Source organism: Haemaphysalis longicornis, unplaced genomic scaffold (genome assembly GCF_048455015.1).
Source record: "Haemaphysalis longicornis isolate Haplotype H1 unplaced genomic scaffold, Haemaphysalis longicornis Haplotype H1 scaffold_43, whole genome shotgun sequence".
Classification (NCBI taxonomy): domain Eukaryota; kingdom Metazoa; phylum Arthropoda; class Arachnida; order Ixodida; family Ixodidae; genus Haemaphysalis; species Haemaphysalis longicornis.
In genome coordinates, this window is record NW_027526371.1 from 2324679 (window position 1) to 2345574 (window position 20896).

The 20896-nt window shown below is 49.5% G+C and overlaps 1 protein-coding gene across 1 annotated transcript; it reads left to right on the forward strand.

The window, feature by feature from the left end:
• Positions 1-1134: 1134 nt before the first annotated feature.
• Positions 1135-20167, forward strand: Capr (Cell cycle associated protein caprin family member). Its single transcript, XM_077669581.1, has 8 exons — positions 1135-1321; positions 1846-1908; positions 11030-11116; positions 11340-11670; positions 13622-13824; positions 15176-15857; positions 17525-17629; positions 19515-20167. The coding sequence occupies exons 1-8, from the start codon at positions 1208-1210 to the stop codon at positions 19592-19594; spliced, it is 1665 nt and encodes a 554-aa protein (XP_077525707.1). The 5' UTR covers positions 1135-1207; the 3' UTR covers positions 19595-20167.
• Positions 20168-20896: the final 729 nt, after the last annotated feature.

Genomic DNA, 20896 nt, shown 5'->3' on the forward strand with positions numbered 1-20896 from the left:
GTAACATTGGCTGAGACGCCTCTAACAAGTTCGAATCGCCTCATGTAGACAACTTTTGGATTTCCAGTAGCCCTTTTTGCGCTTCATGGGGATGGTTACAGGAAGAATAGTTGTGGGAGGTAAATGCTCGCAGAGTGAACATGTGGCTCGACTTTGCATGTCGCTTTGTTGAATTCTTCGCCGCTTGTGTACTCTTAGCAATTCATTGCAGAAGCACAAGTTTACTTCTATATAAACTTTATTCTTTCAAGAACCGGCGTCTCCCTTGTCTACGTGACAGTATCGGATAAACTGAGATCATATATATATGCACTATAATGTTTCAGGCTTTGACACAAAATTTGTGCATAGACACACCACGTGCAGATCGATCGCATGCATGCATTCTGCATCTGCGCGCTCCCGCCCCCGCTTCATTTCAATTTGATAAAAGAACCGCGCACGAGAAATTGAATCGTGCAAACGCTTCAAAAGTGAGCGTACGTGCTAGGGCCATATATTCTCCCCCTTTTAAATGGGGAAACGCACGATCTCGAGATAAACGGACAACTAATTGTGGCAACTCCGGTCCCAAACCCGGATAGTAATGCCAGCTTTTCGCATCTCCGCGCTAAAAAAAAGCAAAAAAATATAAAAATATGAAACAAGAACCTCAAAAAAGTGCGGGTTTGTTGGGGGGGGGGGGGGGGGGTGCATTTGTGTTTGATTTTGGGGTCGCCATTCAACATTTTAGTTGCACAGTTGGTTGTATTCATGAACTTCGGTGCCCGGTGTTACATTGCCTGCCGGCTCTGTTTAGCTGCGCTCTTGCAACATATAATACCGTTAATATGTACCGATTAAAATAATTTCCTCTATGCGAAAAATCTTGGTCAGCATTGCGGCTCGAAGCCGGCAAACGGGCTTGGAGTGTGCAAAAAGTTTTGCATTCAGTGCGGGTGCAGAGTTTGCGCGTGAGAATACCTTTGCTAAAGCTCAACCGGCTAAAAACGACAACAAAAGAACAGGCGCGTCTTAATGCGTTTTTCTTTTTCCCGTGCACTTCCGGTATTCCACTTTCGGTTTCATCCAGGCAATCCGGCAACGCCACATTCTCGCATGACTGACTCATGGCTGATTTAGCATTTAGCCGCCTAGCCGCGCTGCCGTACCCGGCTGCAGACAGCGCGACTGGCACGCACGCCGAGTTTGACGCTGTTGAGGAAGCATGCCGTCGGCCGCTGCCAAGATCGAGAAGCAGGCCTCTTCGGAGGGCCAGGACTCCTTAAAGAGTATAGTGACCATCTTCGAGAAGAAAACGAGAAACCTTGAGAAGCGCAAGGTGGGTTCCGTTCGCTACCAAATCGCTTCCTCGATCGCATCGGAGAAAGCGGCCTACACGTCATGCTAAGCCTAGGCCGCCTGCGCAGCCCTTTTTCGTGCGCGCCGGGCCTGCCCCAAAGCCCTCGTCGCCACGTTATAACCGAGTTGCCGGTCACGACAGTCGCTCTCTACCGTTTGTGACTCGAGTTTTGAGTGCTGCGTTGCGGCAACACGTTTTTAGGCCTAGAGTGCCGCTGTGCACGAGCAAAACTTTTGACCGAGGAGCCACACTTGCCGCTTCTCCGCCGCCGCCCAAAGAAATGACGAGGTTCTCAACGTCTCCCGCAACGTGGGAACGTTTTCCAAGGCCTCTTCCTGTCGCCAATTCTCTTCCGCGGTGCCTGCGCTTTGTGAAGCTTCGCGCTGGCGGCAGCCTTGGCGACTCGCCCGGCGCGCACGTTTTTCGTCGGTGGGAAAAGTACGGGGCGTGGAAAGACGGCGACTATATCGTGACCGCTTCCTCTGTTCGTTTGCTGCTCGCAGGGCAAGTTGGACCACCTCAAGAAGGAACTTGAGCAAGGGAAGGAGTTGAACGAGGACCAAAAGGTTGGCTATCGCGCGCTGCTTTTGTGTTGTGGCTGTTTCCGAAGTCGTTGGGTTTGGTTGCTCGCTCGTCACGCCTTGCTTGCGGGCGGCGATGCGCTAACGTGGCGAATATCAGTCGGCGCCGGCGTTTTACCATCTGTGGTTGAAATGACAGCTGAATCGGTGCGTTTCTGATTCCGCCGGGAAATTGCTTTGTGCGCGTCAACGTGCTTGTGCGAATTTCTACAGGTTGCGTGGCACAATTTAGTCAGGCATGGAGTGACTCTTCGTGATTCGTTCTTGTCAGTGATCGCATCCAAGTCACGTATCGTCGTACTCAAATTGCAATTCCTTTTGTTATGTATGCCAGTGAGCGCATGACGTAATCCGCGCCGGCAACGTACAATGGGGGTGCCTTCGCGCACAACCATTGTAGTAAAGACAAAGAAACACGTTTCTATGGATGGCATTGTCCTAGCACTTATTCTACGAGCTACTTGTTTGTTTTTGATGTCTGTGATACATGTTGTGGCTGTGCAAATGCACGCGACCCGTTGGCTGCTGTCGCATTCGAACATGTAAATTAGGGTATCGTAGGCGTTGCACCTCGCTTGTAGACCGATGTAGCTGGTAACCAAGCCAATGGGCAGCATGCTTTGTGTGGAGCACGTGTTGTGTACTTCAGCGCTAGCTGCTTTCTAGAAATGGGGAAATCGCCGAATAGTCACTAATGCTTGCTGTGCGAGCTTAGAATTTTCATTTGTCCTTCATGTATGTTACTGTTAATGGCGCAGCACTAAAGTTGCTATGCTTTCTTGGCACTGAATTAGACCTGCGCATCCTTTACAGAACTATGCAAGAAACCAAAATTCGTATTTTGTAGGTGTTTAACTAGGGCTGTGTCTTAGATTTGCAACAGATTCAATACCCAGTGTGCACGCGCAAATTGCGGGATATTTTGTTGGTGGGGTTGTGTACGTTTGAGCCATGTTGCTCGAGTGTTGCAGTAGGGCTCCCATCATCCTTGTAAGCAAATCTTGACTTGTTCCTTTTGCCATATAATGCAATGCTCGCTTGGTAACAGGCACACCTTTGGGCGTAGTGGATATCGTGGCACGTTGTGGCATTGTGTCCGCACCTAACAGCTTGAGGGGTGTAATGGTTAAAAGGGTCGATTTCCTCCCCTGCATATTAAGGAGTTGGGAGTTGTACCTCCAGACGGTAGAATATATATAATTGTTCACATGCGTATTCATATTTGAAGAATACCAGTGCACGGAAAACTTGGGCGAGTAGGTAGGGAAGCTTCTTGCGTTGTTTGTCATTGCTGTCTGCATGTTGGTTTTCTTCAAACATAAATATGTTGGTGAGAAGCAGCTGGGCAATCTTGTTTCTCGAGGCATGATGTAGAATGATGGGTCCTTTCCAAGATGCAATTGCTGTCCTTGGAAAAGTGTCCTCACATTGAGGGGTGGGTAGAGGACAACTGTGCATGAGTGGGTATGTCTATTACAAGTTGTGATATCCACTCTTACCAAGACCTCCGAGGGTTGAATTCAGAAGGGTTTGTAGGATGTAGCGCAGGAAATTGTGTAATTTAGTCTTCGGAATTTGATGCAATTGCTTAGCAGCTAATTGCCTCACGTGTGCAATTGAGATTTTTGTCTTGATTTTGAAGCCGAACTCCAGCACAGTCACGCCGCTTTTGTTTGTTGCTTTGGCAGGGCGTACATACTTGCCTGCCTGACTGAACAGCAAAGGCATTGTTCAAAATCTATGAATTGGGGCTCTGTGGGAAGACACCCGCTTTCTGGCCGTGCATTGGCCTGTCATTGAAATGGCAGCGTTGCACTGTAGCCTTATCTGAACTATTGCGCAGTGAACGTGTTACGACCCTTCTAGGAAAGGAAGGGAAAAAAACAGTGGGACTACACGAGAAGTTCAGAGAAATGTGCGTGGAGAAACTGCGCTAAGTGCATTGCAAGTGTGCGCTGATAATTTATGGTGACGTGTGTGAAAGATAATGATCCTGTGAGGTCTGGTTTGATAGCAGATTTCGTGCCTTGGTAGCACGCCTATGCTCGAAATAGGCTAGTTAGCAGAATTCTCTTTGTGTGAATCGGGTATTAATTGGAGCTTTTTCTGGTACCGGTCCTCTTAGCGGCTGCCACGGCGAGCTAAAAAACGGCAGTCAGGCACACCCCCAAAACTCTGGTGGTCGGAAAACTTGTGCTCAAATCTATAGCAAAGCATTCTCATCCTTCAGCCCCTCCGGCGCCCACCCATCACCCACACCTTTCACATGAATGCCACAAAAGCAGGTGCATATTATCGAGTGATCTGCAGTAGGCGAAGAACCTTTTTCTTTGCTTTCTTTTTCATCTTTGGTTTTCCTCACTGGCAGGCTTGTGCTTGGGGGAGTGGTCAGCTTCTCCTTTCTTGTGTAAGCTTTCTTGTGTTCACGTACGAACTCACAACTGACTCTTAAAAAAGGGGGAAGGAAAAATACGCAGTGTTCGAAAGCATAGCCAGTCTTTGAGCAGCAAGCTAAGAGTGTACCCTTTTGTGTATATTGCCTTAGGCGAGTGCAGAGTATGGCGGACCAGAAAGCCTGTGCCTGGGCAGTTCGATAATGGGAAAAGGTCCGTTGTGGATGGGGTGATCTTTATTTAAAGCGTCTGAGAACTGCCTACAAACATAACCCCCCCTCCCCCCAGGCAGATCTCCCTAATGCCATCCTGGCAAACCTGGCAGGTATGGTTCCCTAATCCAGGCTGCTGTTTTCTTGCCTCTAAGCATTGCATCTAGCATTTTTTTTGTTTGTTTTATAACTTGTTAGGCTGACCCAAGTTTGCATTCAAAGCACTTCGTGAGAACCCCCCCAAGTCTCTGCCCCATGTGTCACTAGAAGTACACAGTGGTTGGGCACGAGTTGCTTCAGTGACAAAGGCAACTTACTGCTGAAAACTTCAGCATTAATATGCAGCCCAGCCCATATTAATTCTGGGCTGAATTCTCCTCTCATCATTAGGATCACCACTGACAATTCGCCCGAGATAGCTATAATCGTCTACTTGTCCTAGTATTCCATTGCCTATCTTGAAAGGACCTGTCGTGACGGCTGAGTAGCTAAGGCGTTGTGCTGGCCTAAGGACACACAGGTTCTATTCCCAGCTATGGTGGCCACTTTTCAGGTGGATGCAATAAGCAGAAGTGCCCATGTTGAGATTTCGGCACGAGTTAGAAATCCCCAGGTGGGCACGGTTAATTTGGAGCCCTCCACTATTCTATCTTGAAAGGGCTCCTTACTGCGTGTTTGCTTAATGTTATCTTTGATTTCTTCGCACTATTTTTGACCCCGCTGCTGAGGCAGTTGGAACATTTCGTGGAAATTGTGGCGGCGCTGACTCAGTATGATGTCATTTGCAAATCTTAAGGGGTTTCTGATCTTCTTCCCCATCTTGACATGGAGTAATTGCAGCAAGGCTCTTTCCCAACAACCTTTGGTCCTGTAGGACTATCGTACGCGTGCAACCTTTGCAAAGATGCTCAGGTGGTCTCAATTAACCTGTAACTTCAAGGCGTGTCCCATAGGACAAATGTAGCTTCAGTGTTTTAAACCCTCAGGTTTAAAAGAAAATTAATTTAATGACCCTTGGAGGGTAAGCGCTACAAAAGATGGACCGAGGGAATCCCACACTGATGGGAAAGCAGAACTGTCGAAAACTACAGAGTGAGTGAAACTAGCAAACAAAAATGCTGGCATTGCCCGTTTATATGAATGACCTCAGAATTTTCTCCATTTGAATGTCAAGTGTGGCACAACTGCTTGGCAACAAAGTTTTGGCAAAAGTTCTTGCGTATCCCCTAGCTTTCTTTTTTCCTTCTCGCTTTTCTTTTATTTGCGGGTTGGCTGTGTTGTTGCCGTTTGTGCTCTTGCTGCTTCTGCTTTGTGGCATTTTTGTGTGAGAAGCTTTGCGTGATGAAACCTGCCTCCTTTGAAGCCAAATCTCCAATTCGTAGCAAAGCAGCAAAATATCTCTGCAGGGCATGTGGTCTTGCATAACTGTGCCTCGAATTGTGATGTCAGGAGGGAAGTGGGTGGTTGGAGCAGTGATGTCGTGTGGTATCACATGAGAACCGACGTATGACATTGTCTGAGCGCACTAGTTTACTGTAGTCTGGGTTTCCAGTAAGGCTGCCCTGAGACGTGTCCTCAAAGGTAGCCTTGCTATCACCAGAGCTTTTCACATGTCATTATAGGGGGCGCTTCCATGCAGTTTTCCGACATAACTGCTCGACAGTTCAGGTCCTCTTTTTGTGGAACTGGTGGTACATGCTGTATTTTTGGACTAAAGAGTGATAATTCATCCATTTTTACCGTTTCCTTTAAAATCTGAATAATTTGTCGACTCTATACCAGTAGCAGCTTGTCTGAAAAGGCAGAAGAAAAAATAACTTCGTGACATTGCTGTGCGACTTCCAAGTTGCCAATATAATGCCCTTGCTGGTAACTTGCAGCAAATTCCATCAAAAGCAGGCACTTTTCAATTTCCCACTTCATATGTTCAGTACTTTTCATTACCCACTTACGTTTGTAAAGACTTTTAACCATGTTGTCAGGTTAACATTCACAGTGTTTGATCTGCTGGTCCATTCACAGATCTTGTTTTCTGTTTTAGACAACAGCCCGCACAATAATGCAGGGGTAGAAGTGCTTCACCATGCTGTGTCAGTCCGCTTTCCTGCGCCATCCTGCTCCGGGAGGCAGAATTGCGCCAAAACTGCTCCCAATCGGGGCCACAAAATGTGAGGCAACTGAGCTGATATTCAGTGCTAGTTGAATTGCACAGGCAGGGTTCGCACAGGTCCTTGAAAACTCTTGAATTTAGAAGTGTAAATTTCAAGGCCTAGAAAGTCCTGGAATTTTTTAAGGGTCCGTGAAAACCCTTGATTTTTCTGGCGCGAACCAATGGCCCTATCTTTTCACAAGACTTTAAAGTGTTTGTCGTGAATTTTAGGTGTTAAAAATGTAAAGAAACATTGTAACAATCAAGTTTCAGTGTAGTGCGTGAAATTGAGTTGTGGATTCTCATTATTACGAGGCAACATTGGGAGCAGCACTCAACAGAATTCATTTCACGATACAATCCTGTGAACGCCAGCTTCTGTTCTCTATCTTGCATGTTTGCTGTGCCTCATACGCTCCATCTGCGTTTGCTTTTATGTACAAATGGTGGACGTGTACATAATTCATCCTGCCTTGCTGCAACACTTGCCGAGTTAGTTTCAGCTGGAACTCTTGCTGACAAAGCAGGAGATGCAGGCAACATTAACGAAGTTTTGAAATCAAACAGCCTCAGCAAAACAACAAAAAGAAAAACCTCTAAATACAAAGTATGAAATAAAAAGTAAAGCTGGGGGAGCATTCATGAACCCACAGCGCCTATCTAAATGTGCATTAATGTTCTTAGGCATTGGGCAATAACAAAATTTTGCATTGTGTTGAAAAAGTTATAAATAATCCCAGATAAAACATAAGGTGGGGACCTTGAAAATGTGTTTTCTGGTCCTTCAAAGTCCTTGAAAACCCTTGGAATTTTTGCTTTTGAAGCCAGTGCAAACCCTGACTGGGAGCAGTAGGGACTGATTTTCATTTGTTCAGCTGTCATTGACAATTTGGTTTGCTCCGGTGTACTTCATAAAGGACTACTGACGCTCTCCCTGGTACTCTGAGTCCTTGCTCCGCTCGAGCCTCCAGGCGCAGAGATCCTTGAAATGGATTTCTCCATGCCTAAGCATTGCGGAATCCTCCCCTCAGCCAAGTGGAGGGAGCAAATGGAGGGGAGGAGGGACTCGGAATGCGGCCCTCTGAGTCACTTGTCACAATTTCTTGCTCTCCAAGTGGTGGCTCAGTTTTACTCGACGTCCGAGTGGACTGGGGTGAAATTCGGAGTGAAATGCAGCTCGTGATGCATGCAGTCATTGCAATCTTTCCGCTTATTGTCAAAAGCAAACGAAAAAAATCACTGTTCAGTTGGGCCCTTGCCATTTTATCTTATTGTGTGTGCGCTTGCCATTCCAAAGGCTTGATGCCCCTAGGGGTGTCTGTCAAACAAGATGAGATAACATGTGTGGCCCTGGCACGAGCGAGATGAAATTCCATTAAGCTTGCAGCTATCTGCAAGTAATCAGCCGGCTGGGCGTGTCTAGCAGTGCAGCACTGCTTTTATGAGGGGGGGGTGTCCCCCTCCTCCCCCTGTTGAAAGCACAGGGTAAGGCGAAATTTAAAAAAAAAAATACTTTTCTTTCTCTTGGCAGTTAGGGAAGTTCATCTCCTTATGCACATTTTCCGTAATCGCACTTTTCTTAGAAAGTCGTATTTCTCGCTCAAAAACAGTTCTTCCGTAAGCAAGTAGTAAGTATGACCACATCCACTTCTAGAATGTACTCAGTGTTTATTGTCATATTTTCCATCACGAAACTTCCCTCTCCAGATCAGAGTGCTTTTCCAGAACCAGCTGTATTAAGAAATTGTTTGGCAACCATTGCACAGCTGATTTTTCAGCCAAGGCAATCCAAAGACGCTAATGCACGTTTTTCCACATTTGTGCTTTGTAGCCATGCGCAAAAGAAATGTCTTTAGTGGTGTTAATTCAAGCTGATAATCGGGGGAGGGGGGGATATTAGCGTTTTCTAGCAAATACTCTTCGAAATTCCGAATTTGTTTGAAATGAATCGGTAATGATGACCGTAAAGAGCATTGATAACTTCCAATATCCACAAAAAGCTGTTGATAGATTTTTACACATCCTCGTTTACGTACATTATCGTCTACATGCGCAACATGTCATTCTCCATTGGAGACCTGTCCTAGAGCACTGCACGGGCTTGATTTTAAGGCCCGAGCCCGGCCCGAGCCCGACCCGGGCCCGTAACACCAAGCCCGGGCCCGGCCCGGGCCCGGGCATTCATAAGTGAGCCTAGCCCGGGCCCGGCCCGGGCCCATCATCTCAAGCCCAGGCCCGGCCCGGGCCCGTCGTCTCAAGCCCAGGCCCGGCCCGGGCCCGTCGTCTCACGCCCAGCCCGGGCACGGTCTTTATTTTAGCCTACAGAGGGCCCGCATGTATGTGACCAGGCCTGGTTTTAGACGTTGAAGAAAATTAGTTTATTATATTTGGTCGAGTATCTTCGTAGCGGGAAATCAGACGGAGCATCTAGTCTGTACAAGCACGCCCTGAATTGTAACGCAAAAAAAAGGGTTGAAAAGTACACGTAGTTTAGCTCACACCGTCTGCAGTTAACGCCACATGGGCGTAATAATAGCTCGTATTCTTACACGAGAGACACCATCACATTTGATGGCCAGACTCTTGGCAACTTCATGTGGTTGTTTCGGTCACAAGTTGGTATTAATGAAATTTCTTGCTCTCCATTTGAATCCACGCGTATGTGCGTGCGTTGAAATATTTTCCCTGGAGTGGTTGTTAAGCGGTGGTGCTTCTCTAGCACGCGAGTTTGATTTCCAGCCACGGCAGCCGCATTAAGATTGGTTCGGCATCTAAAACACACGTACATAGACATAGGTGCACAGCTTTAGGGTGTCTTAATTAATTCCTTCCCCTCTAGGGCATTCCTTGTAACCGTATCTTTGATATGTTATACACCAAAATATAAAATCTTGATGCAGCACATGAAATGTCATTAAAGTTACAGTATAGTGGCTATCAGCCCTAGCAAAACACGTTTTCAAAACAATGTGTACAACTAACACCAAGAAGCGCGTAAAAGTATACTCAGAATTTTCAATTTTATGCTCTTTTCTACACTTCACGTCGGAACTATTAACGGCCGGGCCTATGAATTCAAGCCCGAGCCCGGCCCGGGCCCGTGGCGTCGAGCCCGAGCCCGGCCCGGGCCCGCGGCGTCGAGCCCGAGCCCGGCCCGGGCCCGCGGCACTGAGCCCGAGCCCGAGCCCAGCCCGGGCCCGAGGCACTGAGCCCGGGCCCGGCCCGGGCCCGCCGATAATCGACTTCGGGCGGCCCGGCCCGGCCCGCGGGCCGGGTCGGGCCCGGGCTTTTGGGCCGGCCCGCGCCCGTGCAGTGCTCTAACCTGTCCGATCGTTGAACTTATCTTGGCTGAAATTTCTGTAGACATCACAGCTTCCATATGTCAATGCAGCATTTGCTAGCCTGGGGTAGCGAGCGACAGTCATGCCAATAATGAGCTTGAAAGCTGTGTTTGTGAGGCTTGCTTCCAACATGTATTGGTTGAGAACAGCCCGTCGGCCCACAATCTTGCAGATAGCTACTTTGAAAAGGCCAATTTGGGGAAAAATCTGGCTTAACATGATCCTCCTAAAATATATTCAGGAAGTAAAAATAAGGTAAAATCAGGTTTTACCTGAAACGAACAACCCTAAAAAAAAATAGTGACAAGCGCAAGCGTTTAATCTATGATTTGTATGCAAATGGCAATCTGAGATGTCAAAGCCACTTGTTCAGACTCCTTTTCACATAATTGGAGGGGGGAGGTGCGGCCCGCTGCAACTGGTGTTGCTCTCATGTTGCTTTCTCAGGCGCACATTTCAAGTCGGCAGCCAGAGCAGTGGGCAGCATTTCCAAAACACCGCCGCCCACTGTGGGTTGCTAATTCTGCTCCCAGACAGACAAGGACTGCTCCGAAATTCAGTTCTGGTGCTCTAAAGGTCCTCCAGAAGAGCATTGTTCCTTTCCCTGAGCTGCTCTAAAAGGCTCAAGCCTGCTCCCCCCCCCCCCCCCCCCCTGGTAATGCCATTCCTGATTTTTTTTCTTGGTCTCAGACTACTTGTGGTGGCGACAGTACTCTGAGTAACGGTGAGCAGATTTTGTGTGCACCCCACAGAAATTGCACTTGGAAGAAAAAAAGCTTGTAATGAGGGTGAAATAGATCGGTGTACAATTAACAAGACTGAGATGGCCCTAAATTGCGTTGCGAACCAGGAGGACATCATTGTGGTTGTTCCTGAGACGGCTGTGGGTGGCCCGGGCCTTCGGGTATTCTCCTGGGCTTGAGAGATGGCTAAGCTCTGAACGGCTCCTACTTTAAACAATATGCGTTGCCCGGAGCCTTTTGTGCTGATGTACTTTGTTGTTTATTGCAGGCAGCGGTTGGCAAGTATGACCAGGTGTTGGAGACGCTCGAGTTGACGCGAGAGCTGCAGAAGAGCGTGACGGCAGTTGTCCAGGAGGTACTGCTCCCTCCTCCTCCTTTTTCTCCTCTTCCTCTGTGGCTTTGCAATGCCTGCTGTCTGAGACTGGCTTTGGGAAGGAGCAGCTGCTAATCTGACACTTCACTGACTGGTAAAAGTCTCGTAGCGTGTTTGGCAAGGAAAATGCATCATTTAACCTGGGCTAGTTCAGCGAGGGGCAAGGTCGGGACCGCCGACTGATTAATGTGACCGTCCGATGCAGCACCTTCGGCAAAGCAAGCGCCAGGCTCGGAGAGAGCAGCTGGAGCGTCAGGCGCGGGAAGCGCAGCGGGTGCGGGAGCTGCTGGAGCTGCAGGACGTGCTGGTGGCCCTGGGGACGCCCGCGACGCGCCAGTGCTTCCTCGAGGGCACCGAGGGGGCCACCCGGCTGACGGAGGAGGCCCTGGACCGCTTCGACCAGCTCTTCCAACTCACCTGCCCTAGCCGCGAGGACTGTGCCTCCCCCGCGGCCTTCCAGGCCAACCTGCTGCAGGCCGCCGAGCACCTGGTTGCCCTGCTGGATGCCCGGCCCAAGCCCCTCCTTGGCACCACCTGTATCCTTCCTTGCTCTCGCTCCTCCTCACTTTTGACTGCCTTTGCGGCTGAGGCTTTTCTGATGGGGGCAAGTAGAGAAAACCACCCGCCGCAGTGGCTTGGTGGCTAAGGCATTTCGCTGCTGAGCTTCAGGTCGTGGGTTCGATCCCGGCCACGGTGACTGCTTTCCGTTTGGACATGAAAAGACTGTGTCGAGATTTCAAAGCATGTTGAAGATCCCGAGGTGGTCAAAATTAATCGGGAGCCCTTCACTATGGCACACCTGGATAGTCCAGGTGTACCTTCGGTGCGTAAAACCCCGAATTCAGAATTTGAAAATGGAAAACCCCCGAGTTTGTCAAGATTTTGGGGCATGCTGGAGATCCTGAGGGGTTTCAAACGAATTCGTAGTCGTCCGCTATGGCACGCCTCATAGCCCCCCAGGAGTTGCTTTGGCGTACAAAGTGTTCATCTTTACAGAACACCTGAGGAAACTGACGGTAGAAGAGATGGACACGTGACGGCACTGTTTCTATCGTAACAAAATGGATAGTTGGGGGAGTTGGTGGGTGTTCATTACAGTGCAGACTAACGAAGAACGCAGAATGCACAAGACCGGCGCTTCTAAATTCGGCCCAGCCGTGTGAGCGGTTCTGATGCCCTTTATTCTTGTTTTATCTGATGTTTCAATTTTGTGTTTCCACAACACCAGATTGTATGTGTTCCCTTTCGATGAAACACTAGTTGTGAGTCGGCATCCATCAGTGGATCGGGAAACTTGATGGAAAAGGATAAATTATTAGGCTGATCTCCGTCATGTGGACAGGGAGAGGTCATCATCCTCGTAAAAAACTGTAGTTCACGCCACAAGCTAGGTGCAGCACTGTGGAGGCTACATTGTTGTGAACAGCCCACCCCCTCGGGGCGCCTAACTCACCGCAAAGGAAGCGACAAAAGGCGCCGGGGCCTTGCGGTTCCACTTGCCGAGAGGGGAGAAGGAGGGAAGGTCCTTTCAGGACCCCCTTCACGGCGAGTTAGGCGCCCTCAGTGGGCGCACTGTTGACAACAATGTAGCCTCCACAGTGCTGCACCTAGCTTGTGGTATGAACTATAGTACCAGTAATGGAGACCCTTTAAGAAGTAGCAAGCTTCTGGAGGCTGGAGTTTTGGTGCGGATTGAGTGGTCCTTGACGTTTGGGTTGAAATTGTGGTCTGGGTCATTTTAGGTTTCTAAACGATTGCAGACAAAGCCAGCTTTGCACACACCTTGGCAGGAATTTGGGATAGCGGAGCGCCCACGTGATGAGGGCGTGCTGCGGGGGCGCAGGGTCTGCTGTGCAGACCTGCCTTTGTCCCTCCCCGACGACCCTGTTGTCGCATGGGGAATTGCAAGCACAGGGGCCATCTGATGGGCAGCCGCCACCAAGACCGAGGGCATCATATCTATGCTTTTAGCGAATCTGCGAATGGGGATGGATTTCTATCTCTGGGGAATGTCACTTGGTGTGTAGGCCTTCGCTGAAAGCTCTTTCCCACTGGAAGGATGGAACTAGCTTCATCATGGACCACTTTCTTTGGATATAGGCACAAGGGAGTTGGCTTTACCGTGATGGAGTGGCATGACAGCTGTGTGCTGTGATTTCCATCTTTTGCAGTTGTTTTGGGCTTTCATTTCCGAGTAGTGGGTGCTCGAGGACGAGATGCAGGTGCAGAAATAGCAATCTAGGCGGGTAAGCGGAGTCTGTTGTCCGCTTTGTGGCAGGTTCCCAAAGCCTCGGCTTTCGATGCAATCCAACGTTAGCTTCCCTAGTGGTCGAAATTAATCCGGAGTCCTCCGTTATGGTTCGCCTCGTAGACCAGGGGTAGCTTCAGGTAAACCTCAATGCCAATCGAGATTCCCCTTTTCGAACAGTCGAAGGATCTGTGGGTTGATTGGTGGCTGTTGCTAGCTCCTTGACTGGCGTGTCTCAGACAAGGCTCTGCGCGAGGTTCTCTTGGAGGTCCAGCAGAGCGAGTACTTCATGGGGGCGGCGCCCGAAGATGCGGCATCTGCGGAGGCGCCGGCGGCAACGTCAGTCTCTGAGGAGGATGCGGAGCCCAGGGAAGAGGAGGATCCCCAGGATCAGGCGGAGCAGCAGTCACCCCCCACAGAGGATGCCTCGCCCGTCAGTGAGGTGGGTGGGCCACCAAACTGGAACGGTGCATGTTGTATTCTGCAACGGAGTGCTGGTGCGCAGGATTATTTTGTTTATCTGTACAATAGTGCAGGCCATGGGCAACCCAAGGAGGAGTAGCTAGTTAATACATCAATGTAGCGAAGCCATTAAAGGGACCCTGCAACACTCTTTGAGCAGTGCAAGTAAACCTGCGCGACGTTTAGATTACACTGCCAGGAATACCTGAGCCAAATACTACACGTGCACTTGAAGCGGTCAGCGCGAAAATCGCTGTGAAAGACGCAGAAAAACCGACCGCACTCTCTTCAGTTCTCCTCATTATGCACCCCCCTGGCGTGGCCTATATGATGCCATTTGGGCCATGGCTGTCCGATCGGATGTCACAGGTCAACTTCACTGCTAATTTCTCGCATTTCCTGTGATGATCCGCTGCCGTCGGCGCTGTGTGCGAACCTCTTCTATGCCTGAACCTGCCCGCACAGTTTTGGCGTTTCTTTTGTGTTTTGAGTGCGTGCGGAGTTTCAGTGATGAGCTGAATACTTCCCTTTCAACCAGACCACTCGACAACAAACGTTTATTGCTTCAAAGACACCCAACCAGCCCGAGCGCGCTTGCGAGCAGGCAGCCATGCCTGCTTTTTTGTGGCACCAGACCGGAAATAGACCCCTTCACGTTTCACTGCACGCTCACCCCTCCCCGGGAGAGCGTGCAGCTTTCATCGCGTTGCCCGCGGTCGAGTTGAGAGGGAACAATTATGCCGCGCGTAGTTTCGGTGATAGTGAACGGATTTTCGTAATTCTTGCGGGAGGAGATTGCTGGGGCAATGGACTTTACCTTAAAATACATTCTAAGTAGTCGACGGTAAGTGTTGCAGGGTCCCAACTTTATCAGGAAAAGGGCTGGCTCAGAGGCCTTTGAGAATGGTAGGGAGGGAAATGAGGGGGGTCAAATTAAGTCCGGCTAAGAATGTCGGCCTTGTGTGCGAAATTGGAGAGGGAACATGGGACTCTGGCGACGTGCATGTGCTGTGGTGGCGGGATCCAGAACTCGTACGTTCACACTTAGTGGCCAACGTGATTATAAAGCAATTGAGCGAACTAATAAGACAGGTTCGGCCAGCTATTGAATATATTGGGTATATCGAACTTATTGCAGTGCATAGTTAGTTTGCTGTAACTGGGTTTCACCAAGTAGCTCCGCATTTTCTTTGTGTGTATGCTTGTTTAGTTTGTCTTTGATACGTTGATACTGTGAGAGATGAACGCAGTTGAAATCCTACTGTAGTATGCCTGAAAGGAACTGTGACACTAACCCTGGCTGGGCGTTTCCTTTGTTTTAATCTTCACAGGTGCCCGAGCTCTCCACAGAGTCTCAACAGCAGCAGCTGCAGCAGCCAGAGGTGCAGCAAGTCCCCCCTATGCCAGTGGTGGCCGCAGTCGCAGTTCCCAACGCAGTGCGTGAAGTGGAGCCCACACCCATCATCCCTGTTGTGCCCATGGTCGCGGTGACGACTGCTGCGCCACCCCCGCTCCTGCCCAGCGACGCTGTGCCGGAGGCAGTGGTGGCGGAAGTGGTTCCGGCTGGCCGGCTGGACTTCTTCCAGGAGTCTCAGATTGACCTCGAGTCTCCTCACATGGACCCAGCTGTGGTGGCGGCGCTCCCTTCCGTGCCGCCTCCGACATTGCCCCCGCCGCCGGCCGCCGCCCTGATGCAGGTCACCACGGGCTACGTGCTGGGACACCCACCCCCGCCGCAACACGCTGCCGCGCTCCACCAGCCCCTGGCACCACCCCACACCGTCTCGGCCCCCGCTCCCCCTCCCCAGCAGCAGCCCCCTTCCCTGGTAGCTGCCACCCCACCCATGGACTTTGTCATGGAGCAGCACATGCCCATCCCGACCCAGACGTTCACCAACCAGAGCCTGCGCAACAATGATCTGGACCGGAGGCCACCGCGCAGAGGAGGCGGAGGGGGAGGTCCGCCCAGGGGAGGAGCACCCAGGCACGCGGGGGGCTACGCCAATGGCAAGGGTGAGCCAGTCCACTCTTGTTACCCTCGTAGAGTGGGTGTTGTGCGTTTGTAGATTGAGCTTATGCCAACGGCAGAGATGGGCCTTGTGCTTGTAGGAATAACGGGTGTTTGGCCAGCATTGCGTGCTACAGGTTTAGTGAGCATGTGTGTATATAGTGTAAAACGGAAGTACCTCTCAGAATTTCATCTCATGTTAGAGGTACCCAGGCGGCCTAAGTTAAATTAGAGCCCTCCACTGCAGTAACCCTAGCTGGAGCTTCAGTGCATAAAACGCCTAAGCAAAATTAGGAAGAAGTAGGGTTGATTTATGTAAAACATAAGTTGGTCCAAGTTGGACCCTTGTGGGATGCCAAATGAGGCATCGGTGCTGACCACTGTAACAAAGTCCAGTGGTGAAAGAGAGCGGTTATATCAAAGTAGACTTTAAGGCTCACACAAGGCCTTCATAGCAAGGTAGTTTATTTGCGTTTTTGAGGCTTTTATGGAACAACTTGCATGCATTAAAGAGGGCTTATTTTGTTCCTCAATTTCCAGTAGCAGGCGAGGGTTCAGCAGTATGGGAGTAGCCTTTGCAAGGATGCCAGCTTCTAAGAGCGTTCTCTTATGGTTACCGCTGCGCTGAGGTGTAGCTGCTGTTCCATTGGATGCATTGTGAAAGTCAAAGCAAAAATACTGCTAGAGATGGAGCCGATTGCAGTGGGGAAATGTGGTTCTGCTGACATAGATACCGTGGCCTGCAGATCTGCCTTGCGCCGGCAGATTGCAATCAGTGAGCTTCCTAAACCTCTGTAAAGTGCAAAATTGACCGTGGTGACTCGACCATGCACACATGGATGCTCGTTTCTATGCCTCTGGGCTACTAGTGTATACGTAGCTGAACTTGTGATGCATTGCGTTTGTCTTATGCTTGAGCACAATGTGAAATGCCTAAAGGCCAAAGCCAATGAAGTTTACCGCTAATTAATAAATGATAGTCCTATGTGCAGGCAACAGTGGAACTGATCTCATGTAAACAAAGGCCCTTACAGCATGACTGTTGCAGCTGGTGACATGCACCAAATTGATATGGTGCCCTCACGAAGGGTTATTAAAGCTCAAATGGGTAACTTTGGTTCAAATTGGTTTCAACCATTCATTTTTGTGTGTTTGCACTCGCGTATCATTCATCATTTTAGTACGTGGCATCCTTGATTTACATAAGGTAGTGGTTAGTAATGGGGTCCCCCTCAACTAGTCAATATAAATTCAATCTTGAACTAAATATTACTTGATGCAGAAAAAAATGACGTATTTCGAATTGCCACACCAAGATACGTACTTAGTTCAAGTTGCACTCAAGTTTACCCATAAGTTGTAAGAGGAAATACGTTGTACCTCGCACGTACCAGCATGGTGTTTCATTCTCCGAACTGAGTTCAAGTGGTGTCGCCACTTTGCTGTGCTGTCTTCAGATCAGAGATCAATGTGCTCATTGTATGCCAACCCTAACTTGCATTTGAATTTGACTCTTTTAGAAGACCCAGTTGTAGGGAAGCCTGAATACTGAGTGGTAAGCCACTTGCACATGGGAGTGAGCACGTAGCAGTGCTGCCTCAGGCTGTCCGCTCTAGTACCTCCCTCGGAGTGGGAGTAGCAATGTGAGCGTGTTCTCTCCCCCCACTCCCAGGTTCGGGCCAGCAGTGGCAGTCCAACGGCAGCGGCCACGACCGATCAGATGGATACCGGGGACCACCCAGGCAGGCGGGATCTGGGCCCAGGGGCCCATACCAGGGTGAGTGGGTGGTCCCTTCCCACCGAGCAGTGAATTGTGGGGGAATTGCCTCTGCAGGCATTGCATGCGGGGACGGGGGGTTGTTCACTGGGAAGCTTCTGTACGTTGCGACAGGAATGATACTGTACTTACCCAATTCTAATGCGCACTTTTTTTTTTTCCTGGAAAAATAAGCCGAAAAATCACACGCGCGTTAGAATCGGATACGAAACCGAACTGCCGAAACAGCTGAAATTTTGTCCCACCCATCGCCTAGGCTTTTCTATCGGTGTTCACGCAAATCGTCAAATTGTGATAACGGCAATTGCAGCAGCGGCAACGACGATGCGCCGCTTCCACGAGTGGCTTACGAGCGGCTCTCACGCGTTCAAGACGAGCAGTCGGCTGAAGCGCGCGCCTATGGAGAAGCTCGCGGGATGGGCATGTGAGGCGTGAGCTACGATCCCATCGACCAGAGTTGAACATTCGTTCAGAAGTGTGGCATCGCGAACACGCTTGACGGCACCGAGGACGAGATGTAGTCAGCGGAAAGCGACAAAGAGCTCTCGGAGAGCGACGAGGAGTAAGATGAGTGAGATTACTTCGGGAAATAAATCTTCCATTTCTCTCGCGTTCGTTTTTCTGCGTCACAAAGTTCTGTGCACGTTACAATCAAAGGTGAAAGGTTTTTTTTTTTTGCCAGGAAAATTAGGTGCGCGTTAGAATCGGGTAAGTACGGTACTTCGTCATTGGGATTTTCTTTCTGTGCAACCCCCATATTAAGGGGGCACACTGGTCTTAAGCCGGAAAACTTTATTTTTACAGTTATGATGATGAAAATTGGGGTACGTATGTATTTTTTCATTGTGATTGTAGATATGTTTGTTGTTGTGTAAAACGTGTGCATTAAAATTTGTTTGGGTTTTTATAATTGATCTTTTGACAGCCTTTGTAAGAGAACTGCCAGAAGGATGCAGCTGGACAAGGTACCAGTGAACTGTGCGAAAACCTTTTTATCTGGTCTGCAGCAGAAGTTATGACCGTTTTGAAGTCTGGGCCTGGAAGGCAAAACCAGTTTTTCTGGTTCCCATTTAAGCTGTGCTGTGCTGGGATGCCTTGGTAATGGAATGCAGGGGCCCCCGTTTTCAGCTCCCAAAAGAGTCTGCGTAGCATTGCATGAGAAGAGGGCCCCCTTTCTTGTCATCGCCAACCACAAGTCCCTTCACCACGCCAAATTGCCTCCCAGCAGCACAGTTGTTGAAGCTTTGTGCAGCTAAAATTGGCTTCCCCTTGAGGGTGTTAGCTAGGTGTTGCTTTTGCTGTCAATGAAGCAATTCACTTGGCACGTATTGTAGCACATGTTTAGTTGCCATTAACCAGGTGTCTGGCTGGAGTTCTTGTGTAGATCTCAACGTAGTACGAGGTGAAAATTTGGGACGCTGATCATTTTTTAAAACTCGTATTACATCCGGGAGTTTTACCATAAACTCCAGTTTCACTGCCTCTGGATGATTTCGTGCATGAAGCTGAGAACCTTGTGGATGCTAGGTGTTTACTGTTACTTCGCCTCTGCACACCTGTGTTTTCTCTCAATTGGAGCAGCAGTCCATATAAAATTTGTTTGAACCAACGTGTAGCACTACGCGTTTTTCGGTGTTGGGGTAGCATTTTCTGCTGTGTACAAATTTTGTAGCTGTTCTGTGTACTGCAATTTCAATTGCATTTGTACTTTCACTATTGCGATCTCCCATTGTGACGTGAGTGCAATACTGCGTATGCAAATTGTAGGGCTACAGATTTTGGCTTACCTTTAGCATCGTTGTACAACCTGTGTAACAGCCTGGCATCACTGCTGTGCTGCTCTTAAATTCTCGCTTACCCCCTCCCTTCCTTTCTTCACCCTCAGGTCGTGGACGTCCCGCGGGTGGCCGTGCTCCCCCCCGCAATGCCGGAGTTCCAGCGGCGGCGGCTGCATATGCCCAGTAGTGACCAAAGTGTGACTGTTTTGGCCCCCGCTCTCAGTGCAGTGTGACTCTCTCTCTCTTTCTCTCTTCCTGGAAGAAGACGAAGAAGCAGCGACTGTCGTGTTTTCCTTTCCCCAGCCGCCTCTTGTTGATATACATCATTGCTCTGTTTCCCTTCCTCTCCTTCTCCAAGCACTGTTTTCCCCTTCTGTTGTGTGCGGGCAATCACCACCACTTGTTGCTGCCACGGCCATGAACGGGTGGGAGGGGGTCGGAGAGGCGTCATCCCAAGTTCAACATTCGTCATCCCGGCGTGCATGTATTGACCAACTGCCTCTGTCTCCTTCCCACCCGTGCCGCCTGTGTTTTCTTTTTTCTTTTCTGTCTCTCGGGAGAGATTGTGTATACGCGTGTTGTTCCTCACCCCTTGTTCTCAGTTTCTTTCTCTTTTCTTTTTCTGTACACTTTGTTGCCTCGTCTCGCTGTCCCTAGGCGGGAATGGTTTCGTCTGTGGAGGTGGAGAGTCGGGATAGAACGTACAGAGGAGTAAATAAAGAGGAGAAAGCCGAGGTGGAACTTCTAGTTTTAAAATGAACGTGGTGTCGTGTCTTCTTTCCTCAGTCAAGTGCGAATGCAGCGGTGCTTTCAGATTTAACGCTTGTCTGCACTTGCGCACGGTGCATACCTCGGGCTGGAACGAGGCTTTTATGATGGGTGACACTGTTACCGCATGCTGATGCACTCTGGCAGTTCCCAAACTAATTCTGCAATGCTACATGAATTTACTTCGAAATCTGGCTGTATGTGTTGCAACCTTTGTGGCAAGAGAGGGTACCCATGCGGCATGTTTGGAACGCCAAAAGCGGGGGGGGGGGGGGGGTAACTCCAACCTGCCCAGCAGCAAGTTAAGGATACCCATGGATGTGTTAGGAAAACTTGAGGTCACTTAAGTTTTACTAAGAACATTTGATGGTATTAAAGAGTTGACAACCACTCTACACTCTGCTGTGGATACCAGAGAATGGCAGCCAGTGTACTGTGCTCTGTATTGCAAATAGTCTGCAGTCAGCCGCAGGAGTGCAGTCACTTGCGTTGCCTATTTCTTCACTCACTGATGGCTGGTCAGCTGCGATGGCTTTAAAGCGGCTCCATGTGGAAGTTACTGTGCAAAAGGCCATATATCTCTTCAGTTACGTTTGTGAATAAGCACACAATGTGAAAAAATTGTGTTGATCCTCCATCGCAGGATGTGCTTGGCCTGTACACACTGTTCACGATAGTAAAGTGCAAATCGAGTTTATAGTATATCACCCTGGCAACCAAC